Genomic DNA, 15177 nt, shown 5'->3' with positions numbered 1-15177 from the left:
GCAGTTTTTCTTTGGAACTGTGCAGACATAACTATCAAAGGGGAGAATTACTTTCATTCATTTTGGAAGAACTGCCAAGCAAGATGACCTTGGTGGACAGCTTTTCAAATCTATTGCAAGTCCTGATTACCAGAAGTTGTCAAGTAAACTACATTGTTACTGTTGGAGGAACTGGGGAGATCATCGTGGGCACCAATACACGTGCTGGACATCTGCTCCAATGTGTGTTAATTAGAAGATAGCATGATAGCATTTCCCTGCAAAGAATATTTATTTTAATCCCATTGTTTTAAGAATTGTGAGTGGATAGATAAATCTGCAATTAGAAGTTGTGAAAAAGTTCTACACCACATGCATATTACTTACTAGAATTTTGTTTTATTTTTGACATTTGAAAACATAAATACTAGAAAATTAAATAAATGTATAAGAAACAGTGCAAAGGCAAGTACCCAAATGATTAAAGCATTCATGGAAACCCATCAAGGATTATTAGTGTTGCATTTTGGTATCTTCATCATTTACATGTGGCCAATATGCAGTTACAAACCTTGTGAATAAATTAAACAAACACTTCAAACAGTTGCTGCAAAAATTTATTTAGGTTAGTATCAGGGGCAGGATGACAAACAGAATGCATTTATTGCATAAAAAACACAGAAGGGCTGGACGCTTATGAGAATGGTAAGGTTCAATTGTGGCAGGGCAAACAGATCCCCAGATCTGGTGATGCCAGTGCTCAACAGCACTTACAGGATTGCTTCAGGACTGCTCACAGCGAGCTGCCTTCCAAGAATGTACAATATCTGCTGTTCCTTTAAAGAAAGCCAGAATGACCACAGGGTAATGCCATGTAGAGACAGTGTTAAGAGCCAGCTCCGAACAAGCCCACTAGGGTACTGAAGTAGTATAACTGCAATAGCATACTGCTCAGCCCAAGCTAATACATCTTGCTGAGACCTTTTTAGCGTTAGTGCAACTATCTCTGTGTGACACTATGTTGTGCTCTGTGGACATACTCAGTGATCCCTTTTAGAGGGACTACTATGGAAACTAATTGGTGGCAGTTCTTGCACTCCCTGACCAGAGGCCTCCCCAAATGCATCTATATCAGGCTGAAAGTTGAGGGAAGTTTGGCAAGATTTGGTTAATAAAACACAGATCAAAAATCAAGTAGAAATACTCATTATAGCGCAGGAATTGACCTTTTATGAAAATTAATTAATGAAACAGGCAATTGTCTTGGCTGCTCAAGAATAGGAGTTAGAATATTTTTCTTACCATTATTTTTTCTTTTAAAAAAATGACTATTCTACTTTTCTATTAAACATTGCAGCTGAAAAATGGCAGTGTATTTATCTCTGCAGTGCTCAGTAAGGGGGAAAACTTGACCCCACTGAAACCAATAGCAAAATTCCTATCAATTTCAATAAGACCAGGATTTTACTCTAGCTATACATCTAATAGCCTATTGCCTATTTTATAACATCATTCCTTGCAAAGCATTTTACTTTGAGAAGATCCCCACCCTCTGTATTCCTGCATCTCAGAAACAGGCAGCCAGTGGTTCAACTGTGACAGCATTCCTATTTATAGTTCTGTCTCATGAATGTCTTTACGCTTTAACCACTGTAAAGTATTTCACATACTGAACAAATTATCTCTAAAGATATAAGATAGGATAAAATAGGAAGCTAATTGAGCTAATTAACTTTACCAACATTATGAACTAGAACAAAGTTAAAACAAATATCAATTATTTTTCTAAATAAAAGGAATATTTCATTTTATATTCCAAGAAATAAATATTAAAAATAGCATTCAGACACTGAAAGGCAGATATTGTTCTGCTTATATACATCGTTATAAAGTTAGCAACTCTAACCTATAAAAAGGTTGAAGTAGTAATTAACATGTTGAGAGAAAACTTAACTTCTTAAGTTTAGCTTGTGCTTGCCTACATTTGTACAATATTACTATGTATTGTATTCATGTATATTATCTTAGTTATACTGACAAAGTCAGTCTAAAAATCAAACTTGTCTTTAAATCTTTAAAAAACAAGAAAGAATTAAACTGGAAACTATGCCACTTAAAATGCAGCATCCGAAGTACCTTGTCAAAATGTAGCACTGATTTTTAAATAACTGTCCTTGTAAATCCAAGTTATGGCTGCCTTGAAGCTTCAGTACCATATATTAAATAAAATCAGTTTCTGATCTTCTCACATTATGTAAATCAGTTAAAGTTATCTGTACTTCACTCTGTAAAACAATGTGCTTTTGAAAATCATCACATTCTCTCAATAAAATGTAGGCTTCCCCTCTTTGAAGTCCTTCTGAGTGAGATACGGCTGTTTTTGTTGTCTGTTTCATCCTTCTCATAAAATGCAAGCTGTTTTCCTGAAAAGTCATGAAGACGCACATCACCATTCTGCACATTGAAAGAAACGCCATTCTTCTCGCTGGGGAGATGGCCTGCAAAAATGAAAACAAGTCAAAGAGAACTCAGACTAAAAAGTCCCAGGCGATACTTCAAATTTTCAGTCAGTATAGTGAGTGCATACATGTTTCACAGTTGTTGATTGTAGCTGTGTTGGTCTAAAATACATTTCACAATTCTTTTCTCCTTACCATGGTTTTTAAATAGGATTTTTTTAAATTAACTAGGGAATGCAAGTATCTAAGAACAGAATTTTGCCCAGACTGTGTAAAGGCCTTCTAGCTCAACTTACACAGTTAGCCCCTTTCTCTAATACCGCTTTCTCCTATTAGTCAAACAACATTTGATGTACTTTAACATTGATATCTAAATCCAAAGCACAAACAAGCAAAAGTGAACCAAATGTTTTGCACCAAAATGAGCAATACTGTAATGTAACAGGACAAAGCAACTGCTTCAAAGCAAAGTTTTTGCATTTTTTTTATTCAGACTAACTTGAAATATCTAAGCAACTCTCTGAGTAGGACCTCTTCAGTGAGAAGTCCTTTATTCTTACACTTTCCCTTCCTTGCTCTCCTCCTCCCCACATGAGAGGTTTACCTGTAAGCATCCTGTTAGTGATAGCTGGTGTTCTTTGGATATAGCCTTCACACATTAAGGGGAGAAAGAACTCCTATATGGTTTTCTAAACTGTTTTTATATTGGACATCATCACATTTCTTTCCTCTGCAACTATTATTTTCTTGAGTAAGTTATAACCAGGGATCCGGGTTTTCTGTTTGACATGGAAAAATGCAATAAACCCCAGATTTTCTCATTTTAAGGAGAAAAACGTGGGAAATGGTGGGTTTCCCCTTGCAGGCTGGCAGTGTATCAGGCTGGGGAAAGTGGGAGGAGGGCAATCAGGCAGAGGGCACCATGTGCATGTGTGCACATACACACACACATGGCAGCCAGGTAGCCTGGACAGCAGCTCCCCGCAGGAAGTTCTGGTGCTGGGGGGTGGATTGAGATCCCCATAGCAAGGGAAGGAGGGAGTTGAGCAGGGTAGGGGCTGCTGCCCAGCTGGGGCAGTGCACAGGGATTAGAGTGGGAAGCCCTCATCTGCCCCCCACAATGGGCTCCGCTCCAGCTGTGCTGTCTGTGGAGGAGGGGGAGCCGGGCTCCACACTCCGCTCTGCCACAGTGGCCACCTCCCACATGTAGCAGTCGGAGCTTGAGCACTGCTGCAAGGAGTGGGCTGTGGACCCAGGTTCCTGGCCCCAGAGCCCTGGCAGCTGGGCGCCCCCTCAGGCAGGGCTGGGGGGGTGGGGAGTGAGGCCCAGGGGGCTGTGAATGGGAAGTGAGGCACGAGGGCAGGGCTGGGAGCCTGTGGGTGGGGAGTGAGAAGCACCAGCAGGGCTGGGGGGGCTGTGGCTTGGGAGTGAGGGGCAATGGCATGGGCAGGGCATCAGCATATCAAGGCTGCTCAGTGCCACAAAGCAGTGGAGGGATGGGGGGGAGCCACACACACGCAGCTGGACTCATCTCATGGTGAGTGAAGGGAGCAAGGGGAGCTCTGATTTTCCATGATAAAAATCCCCAAATCCAACACCAAGAATTATAGGTATTTAGAATTTATTTTATTATACTGATTGAGGCACAGGTAGGCTTCCAAATTGCTTTTAAATTGTAAATATATCAATAAAACATTGTTCTCGATGGATACATACATACACACATACATACATACATATATATATAGTGGTGTTTCATTTTAATAAAGGAAAAACATGGATTTTGAGGGGTTTAATCAGAAAATTTGAATTTTTTTTTTTATCAGAGAAAACCCGGATCCCTGTTGATAACAGCTTTTACTATAGATAACCAATGATATAACAATATAATCAGCCAATGATATGACTAGATGTGGACAACTTAACATATAAAAACGTAAGTGTGTGTGTGTGTGTGTGTGTGTGTGTGTGTGTGTATTTAAGTTTTCCAAAACCAGTTATATCGTTGGCTGACAAGCATGGCCTGAACTGCTGTTGACCATCTAATTTAATCAATTAATTGATTTTGCATATACATCACCAATTCACATGTATTTTTATATTAATCTAAATTGGATACATTAAAGCATTTTATGTCAATAAGACTACATTAAAACATTTTGATCCTGTATTCACAAATAGCTGATTTACTATCCACTTTAAATAACCATAACAGAACATAAAGCTGTTTTAAAATAAGAGGATCCCGTTTGAGAAAGGAAATTTTGAAACACATACCATTGCCATTTGCATGTACTGAGTAATCATTATTCATTAGCAGTGTGGTAGAATTAGTGGAGTTACTGTTTGATTGCAAGGAATTTGAAGAGCTGGATACTCCCTGGTTTACAGTCTGCTTCTTCAAACCATTAGTGGCAGTTCTACTCCAGTCTATGGTAAAATAAATCATACAGAAAATATTGCAGTATATCTAGGCACAAATGCAAGAGTACAGTTAACAATACAATTTTAAGTTAAATTATTGCAAGGATCCTTTTCGTATTTCAGATAGAAAACTTCTAGGAAATGTCTTAGGAAATGTCTATATCTGTTTTTCTCCTTTGAAATACCTTAAGGTCATAAATCATACTCTTGTGACTGTAGGCTAGATTAATGGTTACCAGTAATTGCAATAAAGTATTTCACCCTCTAATTTTAAAATGTATAAAAGATGTATGTAATTATTAGAGGACAATAATGGCACAATTAAAGAACACAAAAAAATGGAAGGCCTACTCCCTGCTCTGCTTCTACTAAAATTATTGGTAAAACTACCATTGACTTTGAGAGCAGAGGTAGATCTTAAGGTTTAATTTAGGTCACAGTCATATAAAAGGCTCTTTCCAGAGGGTTCACCCTTCCACTAATGCAGCATCTCATTAAAACTATGGATCTTATACAGCAGTGTAACAGAATTAAATTAATTGTAGTATCTGTGCATCAAGCAAACAATGCTTTAAGGGAACAATATATTTTTGGAAATGTTGTTCTGCTATTTATTGCACAAAAATATTTACTAAGAAAAACAGAGACCTAATACTGACTCTAAGTATTTAGTGAATGGATTATAGTATTTATATTTACCAGAATTTTCAGCCAGCCTGAATTTCCCACAACACAGATATCGTCTCCACTGTTTGCGGACATTTTCCTTTGCTACACAGTAGAATATAAAAATGAAGAAGCCTGCAAAAGCAACAAACATCAAGAGGAATATTTCAAAGATCTACATTTTTTGCTGATTCATCACTTTTTCAATTAATATATCATTTTTCTCTTTCTTCAGATGTCAAGCTGGTTTTCAATAAAATATTTATCTTATTTGGCAGAAACATCCATAGTCTGAATACTGAATTTCGGCTAGTATCTGAAAAGTTTTTTTCAATGTATATGAAAGATATGTATCAGATACACATATGTAAAGAGATTAAAGATAACCAAAAATACAAAGTATATTAGGTACCCTATTTTCAAATAACAAGGAAAGAACTTTGAGGAACCACAATGTTTTCAAACCTTCAGTCAGGAAAGAATGACAATGTTGTTTTAGTGATGAGGTTTCTAACACAGAGTATAATAAAATCCCAGCTGGCTGAATATCTTTGACTTCCTCAGCATAATCTGTAGAACCATTCTCTCTTTTAATTTTGGGTTAACATCGCTGGTGCTCCTTGTGATGTAACCAATAACATTTACAGACAAGACCACGGGATATAAGGTGGGAGGGGTAGGGTGATAGGCTAGTTTCTGAGAGGCCTGATTCATGAATGCCTACTGGACATGGCAACAGACAAGAAAGATCAAGGAATATCTAGTTTGTGAATCTGTCTGAGAATTAGGTACTAAGCCATACTGTGTCATCAGGACTTGGGTGTTTGCAAGAACATTCAGCATCAGACGTTTAGGTGCCACGGGAATTTTATAGGTGGAAACTTAAGCCAACAGAGAATTAAGGCACCTCCAAACAGTGGTGATGTGTAGGGGATGCACATGCACCCCCTGAGAGCACTGGTGCACCCCCTGACAGCCAGCATTCCCCACTTAGGTGATGGGCAGGGGGGGCAGGCAGGAGCACTGGTGTCCCCCCTGAGAGCACTGGCTGGGGAGTGGGGGTGCTAGGAGAAGCCCATGCCTCCAAAAAGAGGTAGCATCTATACAAGGGTTTTGAGGGTCTGTATTTTGCATTTAGAAACTTGGAGTGTCAATTAGGTCCTTAAATATCTTCAGAGACCTAGCCTTTAAGCCTTGCAATACATAGTGCTGAAATGTCTAATTATCTTTATAATCAGTCCTTAAGTATCTAAATCATTGTTAAACATGGTACTTGGCCTCCTCAGTCACTTATGCAATTTTGAAAATTTTATCCTCCATGACCAAATAAGTCTTTGTTTCTGTAGTACTTATGACTGAATGGATCTTCCATTCACATCCATCAATTTTCATCAGTGTGTTAACTAATCATTAGTACTAATTAATCAGAAAGGTGGACTGTTACTTTTTAAAGTGTGTCTTTTACATACATTTGCTTTAAATGCAAAAATAGTAAACAATGTCAGCTGACAGGAAAGATGTAATTTTGGTATGTATGACTGTTAAGCACTGAAAGGAAATACATCTTTAAAACACCAGGTTCCCTATATTTTATATCAAAGGCTGTAAAATGAACGATAAACTTACCTTGCAAGGTGTTAAAGATGGCAAAGAGATACATAAATATAAGATTCACTGGCCCCCATGCAAAAAAGGCAAATCCCCAGGTAATTCCCAATAAGAATGTGAGGCCAGCAACACTCCTCAGATCTTGAATACTGGTTTTTCTTTGAGCACCAAGTTGCTTTTTCTTTTTGATTCGACAAAGCTGGATCAGCACCACTATGAACATGCTGATGTTCAACAAGAATATCATGCAGAAGTACCCCACAACAGTAATGTAGAAGGCAATGGAACTGTTAATCCAGCAGCTAGAATATAGGAACCAGGGAGAAAAAACTGTTAGTCATTCATTACCAGCAATGGAAATCAGAAAATCATAGAAAATTAGGGTTGGAGGGGACCTCAGCAGGTCATCTAGTCCAACCCCCAACTCAATGCAGAACCATCCTCAACCATATCATTGCAACCAATGCTTTGTCTACCCAGATCTTAAAAACCTCTATGGACAGAGATTCCATCACCTCTGGGTAGCCTGTTCCAGTGCTTTACTACCCCCTAGGGAGAAAGCTTTTCTTCATATCTAACCTAAACTTTTCTTGCTGCAACTTGAGATCATTGTTCCTTGTCCTGTCATCTCCAACCACTGAGAACAGTTTTGGTCCATCCTCCTTCTCGCCACCCTTCAGGTACCTGAAATCTACTATTAAATCCCCTCATACTAAATAAGTTCAGTTCCCTCAGCCTCTCCTCATAAGTCATGTTCCCCACCCCTCTAAACATTTTCGTTGCCTCCAGTCAACTCTCTCCAATTTGTCCACATCCTTCCTGTATTTGGGAGGCACAAAACTGGACACAGTACTTTAGATGTGGCCTCTCCAGTGCTGAATAGAGGGGAATAATCACTTCCCTTGACCTGCTGGCAACACTCCTACTGATGCAGCCCAGTATGGTGCTAGCCTTCTTCACAACAAAAGCACACTATTAGCTCTTGTTCAGCTTTTTGTCCACTGTAACCTCCAGGTGCTTTTCTGCAAAGCTGCTGCTTAGCCAGGCAGTCCCCAGCCTGCACTAGTGCATGGGATTGTTCTTTTCTAAATGCAGGACTTCACACTTGTTCTTCATGAGACTTCTTTTGGTCCAATCCTCCAGTTTGTCTAGGTCTCTCTGAATCCTAGCCCTACTCTCCAGCGTATCTACTACTCCCCCCAGTCTAGTGTAATCTGCAAACTTCCTGGGGGTGCACTCCATCCCATCTTCCAGACTGTTGATGAATATATTAAACAAAACTGGCCCTCTGGTAAACAATGTCATTAGGCAAGACTATATTTTATTGAAAATAATTCATCATTATTGTAGGAGAGTAGAATGATTCTCATATTCTCATATTCAAGAGTTCAACATACCTACCTGGGTTTTAACAGTGGTCTTAACTATTATTTCAATTTTTAGAGATTTTACACATATGCAATTGACTAGTTTAGGCTTTCTTTCTACTTTTGGGTTGTGATTTTTAACCTCAGGTATGTTTTTTATATACATTCTTTCTCCATTTCCCCTTTTCTCTCTCCCTGTCTCCCTTCTTTTCTTTACCACTCTAATTCTATGGCTGTGTTTTGGGGTTTGGCTTTTTTGTGACCCAGACAAGAACCTGACAAGCTCAAGATAGCATAACCTTAATCTATCTTGCAGAGATTTTGTTTTCCCCATAAGTACCCCTCCCAGGCTCACTCTTTTGCATACACACGTTTCCATTAGAGAAAAGCATTCCATTAATGATCACTTTTGAAATATTCCTTGCTTGACTTACAATTCATCTGGTGTGCCATTTGGAAATTTTCCATATGATCCAAGGCCATAGTTATCTGGTGTTATAGCCAATACAATGGCTACAATAACTGCTGGTACACCTAAAAGATTATGAATACCAAACACATACGAAAATAGTGAAAACAGTGTTTCATTCCAAATGAAAGTGGTATGAGGAGCTAGAGCTAATACATTGTCCTAAGAAACCTAGAGTTAGTTTTCAAAAGTTGTTATATCAGTTGACTTCAGTGCTACATTGCCAATTTTTTTTACAAATCAAAAGGAACCTGGGATTCAAAGAGAAAACTATACAATCACAGTAAACCTGAGAGCTTATTTTGTAAAATAAAATATACATACTTGCATGCACTTTCAGTTTAATCTTTCTAAACAAGACAACACATTCTATGTGACTTAATTTAATTATATTTTGTTATAACTGAAAGCAATTTAGCCACATGGATTTAACATCTTGTGCAGCATTACAGGTTTAAGATTGATTTTGCTTTCATTTAAATTTGTTTTGAACCAATGTATCTCTATTGATTTCAATGATTTCACTCATGGTATACTTTAAGGGAAAAGAGAAGTGATTCTGGCTCTAGGTTTTCATATCATTTAAGCAGTAAGGATTTTGTTGCCTTTTATTAGAGGTAGCCCAGAGGTGGAATATGAAGTCAACATTCTGTCACATTATTAATTATTTTCCCAATAAAAATGGTGCCCTCTGCATTCAGGGTTGAATGGAAGAAAGCACATTCATAATGAAATGCTAAGCAGCTGTTAAAATTGTTTCATAGGAATAAGTATTATTCTTCTGAACTGCAATAGTACCCACAGTATACAGTACATATTCCAACAAGTTTACAGTTTGTAAAATGCTGTAACAAATTCAGCAACTGCAGGAGTAGGGAGGATTCAGCTGATAATTTACTTGACACCACGCATATAAGACTACCAGAGGGCAACAGATATCCTAAAGTTGCTTAACTGCTACTTTCAAATAGGCTTTCATTCACCTAAATAATTTGGGAAAAGGACAATTTTATTTTAGATTCCCAAACCAGAAAAAATATACATACCCCAGCCAACAATGCAGAACTTAAGGATATATTTCCGTATGTATGTATTGAATACTTTCACGAGGGCCAAGTACATGTGGAAAGCTTCAAGACCCATCCAAGTGAAGGAAACCAAAAGAAAATAATGAAGGAACACAGCTACTGTGATGCACAGGCCTCGTACATTATATAGTGCAATCCATGAATCAAGGAGGAAAACTAGATTCAGCAGAAGTAATGCAGCACAGAGCTGAATGAGGATTTTGGAAGGGTAGTCTCTCCGGAGTTTCCTGAAAAGCAAATAAATTAATGATATGATACCAGCTTTCATCCTTCTGTGGATAAGATTTTAGATCCCAGACTGACTCAGTTTTCCTTTGTCCTTAATGCAGACTATTACAAACTACATGTTTTTACACGTATGGTTACAAAGAATTTATGAATGAATGAATGAATAATGACCTGATATGCTTGTTACTTCCAGGTTCTAAATTTTTATACATATATTTACAGTCTCTTAACTTCCAGTTACCTTTGTTTGACATCTGTATTAATATTTTAATCCATACTTTTCTACTTTGTATGTTAAGTTTGGCATTACTGGAGAACTTACCTTGGCCATACATAAATAAATTATCTAGGATTAATGGGCTAGAATGGGTCTGAGTCTTTTCATTGGACTTATTAACAGGGGAAAATAATAACCTAACAATAGGCTTGTAGGAGAGTAGAATGATTCTCACAAATCATGTCTGGATATTCTCTCTCAAAATGTAAGGACTAAATATCCAAGACTAGAAACCTAATTAAATTTTCTGACAATGTATAGTGAAAACTATTAAACCGACAACTTTGAATTTAAGACAACCCTCCAATAGTTAGATTCTATACATGGGTAATTTATAAATTTGTTATAATTTTCCATGTATAGAATCTAATTATTGGAGGTTCATCTCTAATCTGTAACCCCCACTGCTGCAGCAGGGAAAGCAGTGGCAGGGAGGAATGTAGTAGGGGGGCAGGTGGTAAGCAGTGGTGGAGTCAGAGGCAGGGGCAGGTGTAGGAGGCAGAGGCTGCAGGAGGCAGGCAGCAGCTGCAGCTCTGACCCCAGCCCCAACCCTGGGTTGGGACTGGAGGAACAGCAGATGCCTTCTCCCCATCCCTCTGCCCCTGCAATCTTGTACTTGAATTCAAGATGAGGGACATTTCCCCTATGTTAAGTGAGGGGAGTGGGGGAGGACTTTGTCTTGGATTCAAGTAAATAGGGTAACTGCACAAAAGCAATACATTTCAACAACATGGTGTTGGTTTGGATCTGTGTTTCTCTTTTTTAAAATAAGATAAAATATAAATGTCTTTGTACATTCTGCTGTTATGATGGAAGCCTACAGTAATGCTTTCCAGTTAATTATGTCTTGGATTCCAGCTATCCACAGCTTCACTATAATTATTTTGTATATGAAAGTACTGTTCCTGTTCAAACCAAATCTTGACACTGTCCTCAAATGGGCCCTTTTTGTCTCGTGCTAATATTGTTGAAATAGTGTCTACTGGAAAGACTCAGTGGGCACATCTACACATGCTGCTATGATGCCATTGTTACTGTGCCATCATTTAGTACTTCCTGCGCTGTGTGCACTGCACATGGTTATTTTTAGGCACTACGTTGCCATAGCCATGCACTGTAAAGGGGGAGCACATTGCTTCGGTGATGTAGCTGCAGCGTCATGGTTTTTGCCCATGAATGCTATGTTGCCATAGGGCGTTGCTATGGTGAGGTAGCATCACATATAGACGTACCTAGTCATCCTTAGCCATGATGGTTACAAACAAACACGATCAAGTTTGTAATATAAATATAACTGAGAAGGTACTTACTCAAAGGCTACATAGGTCACAAGAGTAACAGACAGAAAAATTGCAGAAAGGCCACAACCTATGTAGCTAATAAAAGTCAGGACCAGTTCTTGTTTTGCAGATAAAGTAGTATTTCTAGACAGGTCCTAAAAAGAAAACAGAAATTATCTTTAAGCAATACTAATTCTACTGAAATATTTTTAAAACTCATTGAAACAAATCTGTTCATATTGGATTTTACAAAAACTGGGTGCATCTACACGTGCACTGTACTGCAAAGTTGACTAATTAGTTCCACAGTAAAGCATCACTGTCTACATGTGCGCCGGTATTAGCGTGCAGTAAATTAATTAACTCTGCCATAAGATAGTACTTTTGGGGATGGTACTATTTTACAGCAGAGCTATTTGCTGCAATATAACACATGTGTGGACAGTGACCAGGACAGCAGTACTGAGCCAGGGCAGAGTAGCCCCGCGCTGACAATAAGCTTGGGGAGTCATCCACATGGCTCTCCAGGTTTGGCACTCTTGTGCCTCAGCCAGCCCCACCACCACCACCCACTGCTGCCACCCAGAGCCTGGGGCTAACCCCCTGAGCCTGCTGCCAACCCAGGGTTGTTCCACCCCAGCAAAATGTGCTGCTGTCCCAGGCGCAAGTGTAGACACTACGCCCAGGAGCAATGTACTCTGGAGCAAATGCTCTGGAGTTTATCACGTTGCATTAACTGTATGTGTAGATGCAGCCACTGGATGTTAAAAAATACTAAACCTGGCAGCAAACCTGACCTCAAGGCATTGCTTTAAATATAGTATGTGATTAGTTTAATTCATCCCCACTTTCTTCCCTGCAGAATAATGACTGCCTAAATTTCAGTAATGACTACAACTGCTTTTGATTTCAATGGAAATATTCACATCCTAGTCTAGCAAAATACTTACATGTACTCAACTTTAGGAGTGTAAGTAGTCTAACTAAAGAGAATGCAACTGCTCATATGAACCCTGCTAACTGGAAACTTATTTGCTTAAAGTTAAACACAGGATTGAGTGTTTTGCTGAAGCAGGATAAAAGTGCACTGTGCTGGAATGTAGTCTATAAATCATTACCAGCAATACTGCAAAGCTTGTAAGGTGGTTGCATGAACAGACTGTTTCATTTGGTGTCCTTTCTTTGACCATGCAGCCTTCCGATGCCCAACCTCCTTGACCACCTGTTTAAGACAACAGCAACTTATTACTGATAAAAGTATTTCTTAATATGTTAATAAAGAGTTAACACAAGTATGACACTTAGGAAAGGTATTATCAAATACTTACTATTTTTATTAAAGTCCCAAAATGCACATCTAACTGTTAAATTATCCTGTTTGGAGGGAAAAATGAGATTTTAATAAACTACAAATTCATGAACAAGGCGGTTATGTTTATTTAAAAAATGGACACAAGAGTAAGTACAGCAATGCTACACAATTTAAGGGGAAAAAACCTTGTTTCATGTTAAAATATGCTGAGGAATATCCCCAAACCAATGCAGAAATACACAAACTCAAATTGAGCTACATGGAAGGTAGAACTATTGCCTTCAGGTCATGTAGGTTGGTTATGCTAGTGGTAGCAAGAGGGGATTTTTCTAACTGGGTGCATCTACATGAGACATTTACTGCACAGTAGGTTAATCAGCTGTGCTGCAAATGTCTCAGCATCTACACCTCTGTCCCTATTAGGCTGGAGCAAACTAATTTACTCTGCAACAGAACAGTACTTATAAATACAAGTACTATTGTACTGCAGAGTCTGGCAGGGTCATAAGGGTGATTCAATGCAGGGGCTGCCTGCTGGATAGTTCTACACTAAAGCACCTTCATGTCCCAGCCAGCCCCTACTCAGTTTGTTGAGCTGGGGAGGAGCAGCCCAAGGCTGGGAGGCTCACCCCTAGGCCCCTTGCCAGCCAGGACTACTCCAACTTGACTCAACATGCTGCGCTCCGGGCATATGTTCAAATGGCAATAAACTCTGTGGTTTATTGCTCTGGAGTTTATTGCTCCCAGGCACATGTTCAAACGGTGTGCATGGGAGCAATAAACTCCAGAATTTATTGATTCATATTAACTGCACATGCAGAGGCACCACTGTGTAGTGTTTTGTTGCCTTTATTGACTGCAGAAATTTGAGGTTTTATTATAATCTTTCCTATTTGCTCATAACCTAAGTATTATCTTACCCTCCTCTGTCCCCCTCTTTCACATTTTACTCATGGCCTCCATGGCCTTACTTACTTAAGTAAAAGTTACTCAGGAGTATCTGTAGAATCAAATGTAGTTTAAAGAAAATGGAACTTTAGGGTGAAAATACTGGCACTGCCTCAACCCCACTCTTGAAGGGAAACCACATAAAATGATGCTGACAGGATAGAAATTAGTTATGTTGGAAAAAGCACAGAGTGCTATTATTATTATTGACTGTAATCAGTAGTTAATGAGAAATAATATTAGTTATACAGATGATGTGAACATGAGAAGTGTCCAAAGTCTCAAAAAAGTAAAGCAAAAGGAGCAGAGTATTGAACAATTCTAGAATCAGTAAAATGTCATTTTTATACTGGCCAAATATATGCCATACCGGACAAGGCCTGGTGTTCTGTAGAGTGACAGTAACATTTGCCTTCAAGTTGTTAATTGTGAGGTTAGCCACACTGGATGATATGACCTTGCTGATTAGAGATAGATTCTCAAGTGAGGGATCCTGAGGCAACAAAAAGGTAACTGAAGTTAAAATTATTATAGGAGAACACATTGTAAATACAATAGTACATACACATATCTTCTGTTATCTAGTAAAAATTTTGAAATAATTTTTTTTCTGCAAAAAACTGCGCTAATTTACTCCAGCATTTTAAATCAGTGCTAACCACTGAGTTTAAGAACATGATGGACAATCTCCCATTTCCCATTGATAGTGTAATAGAAAGTTACCTGGAACACAGTTGTCTTTTCAAAAAAATTGAATATAATTCTAGAAGCCAGATCAGTCTCTTCAGAAGGTAAGTCCTTGATTAATGACGAAGGAAGCATAATTGCTCCAACATTGTTTGTAGGTGCTTGAATCCCTAGAGCAATCTGAAAATTTAATACAAAAGGTACCATAACTTCTATTGTTTGGAAAATCTAGATTGTGCTTTAGGCTTAACTCTATAGGGGCTACATATACAGTAGCATATACCAGTGCCACCCCAGGGATATCATTAGGAAGGAATCATAACTTAGTCTTAATTGTTGCCCTGCTCCCCTCTTGTTCCAGGATAGAAATATAGTAATTTACTGC

The 15177-nt window shown here is 38.6% G+C and overlaps 1 protein-coding gene across 1 annotated transcript in view; it reads right to left on the bottom strand.

Moving 5' to 3' along the window:
- Positions 1-361: 361 nt before the first annotated feature.
- Positions 362-15177, bottom strand: part of ADGRG2 (adhesion G protein-coupled receptor G2) — a 106247-nt gene continuing 91431 nt past the window's right edge. Inside the window, exons 23-33 of the mRNA XM_025201119.1 lie at positions 14829-14972; positions 14476-14598; positions 13174-13219; positions 12964-13067; positions 11876-12000; positions 10019-10287; positions 8938-9037; positions 7155-7438; positions 5562-5663; positions 4716-4868; positions 362-2477 (exon numbers count right to left, since the gene is read on the bottom strand). Of these exons, the coding sequence (XP_025056904.1) occupies positions 2293-2477; positions 4716-4868; positions 5562-5663; positions 7155-7438; positions 8938-9037; positions 10019-10287; positions 11876-12000; positions 12964-13067; positions 13174-13219; positions 14476-14598; positions 14829-14972 (1635 nt within the window). The 3' untranslated portion in view covers positions 362-2292. The remainder of the gene's footprint in view (positions 2478-4715; positions 4869-5561; positions 5664-7154; positions 7439-8937; positions 9038-10018; positions 10288-11875; positions 12001-12963; positions 13068-13173; positions 13220-14475; positions 14599-14828; positions 14973-15177) is intronic.

This window comes from Alligator sinensis, unplaced genomic scaffold (genome assembly GCF_000455745.1).
Source record: "Alligator sinensis unplaced genomic scaffold, ASM45574v1 scaffold583_1, whole genome shotgun sequence".
NCBI lineage: Eukaryota > Metazoa > Chordata > Crocodylia > Alligatoridae > Alligator > Alligator sinensis.
This window is presented reverse-complemented; position numbering and strand designations above follow the sequence as displayed.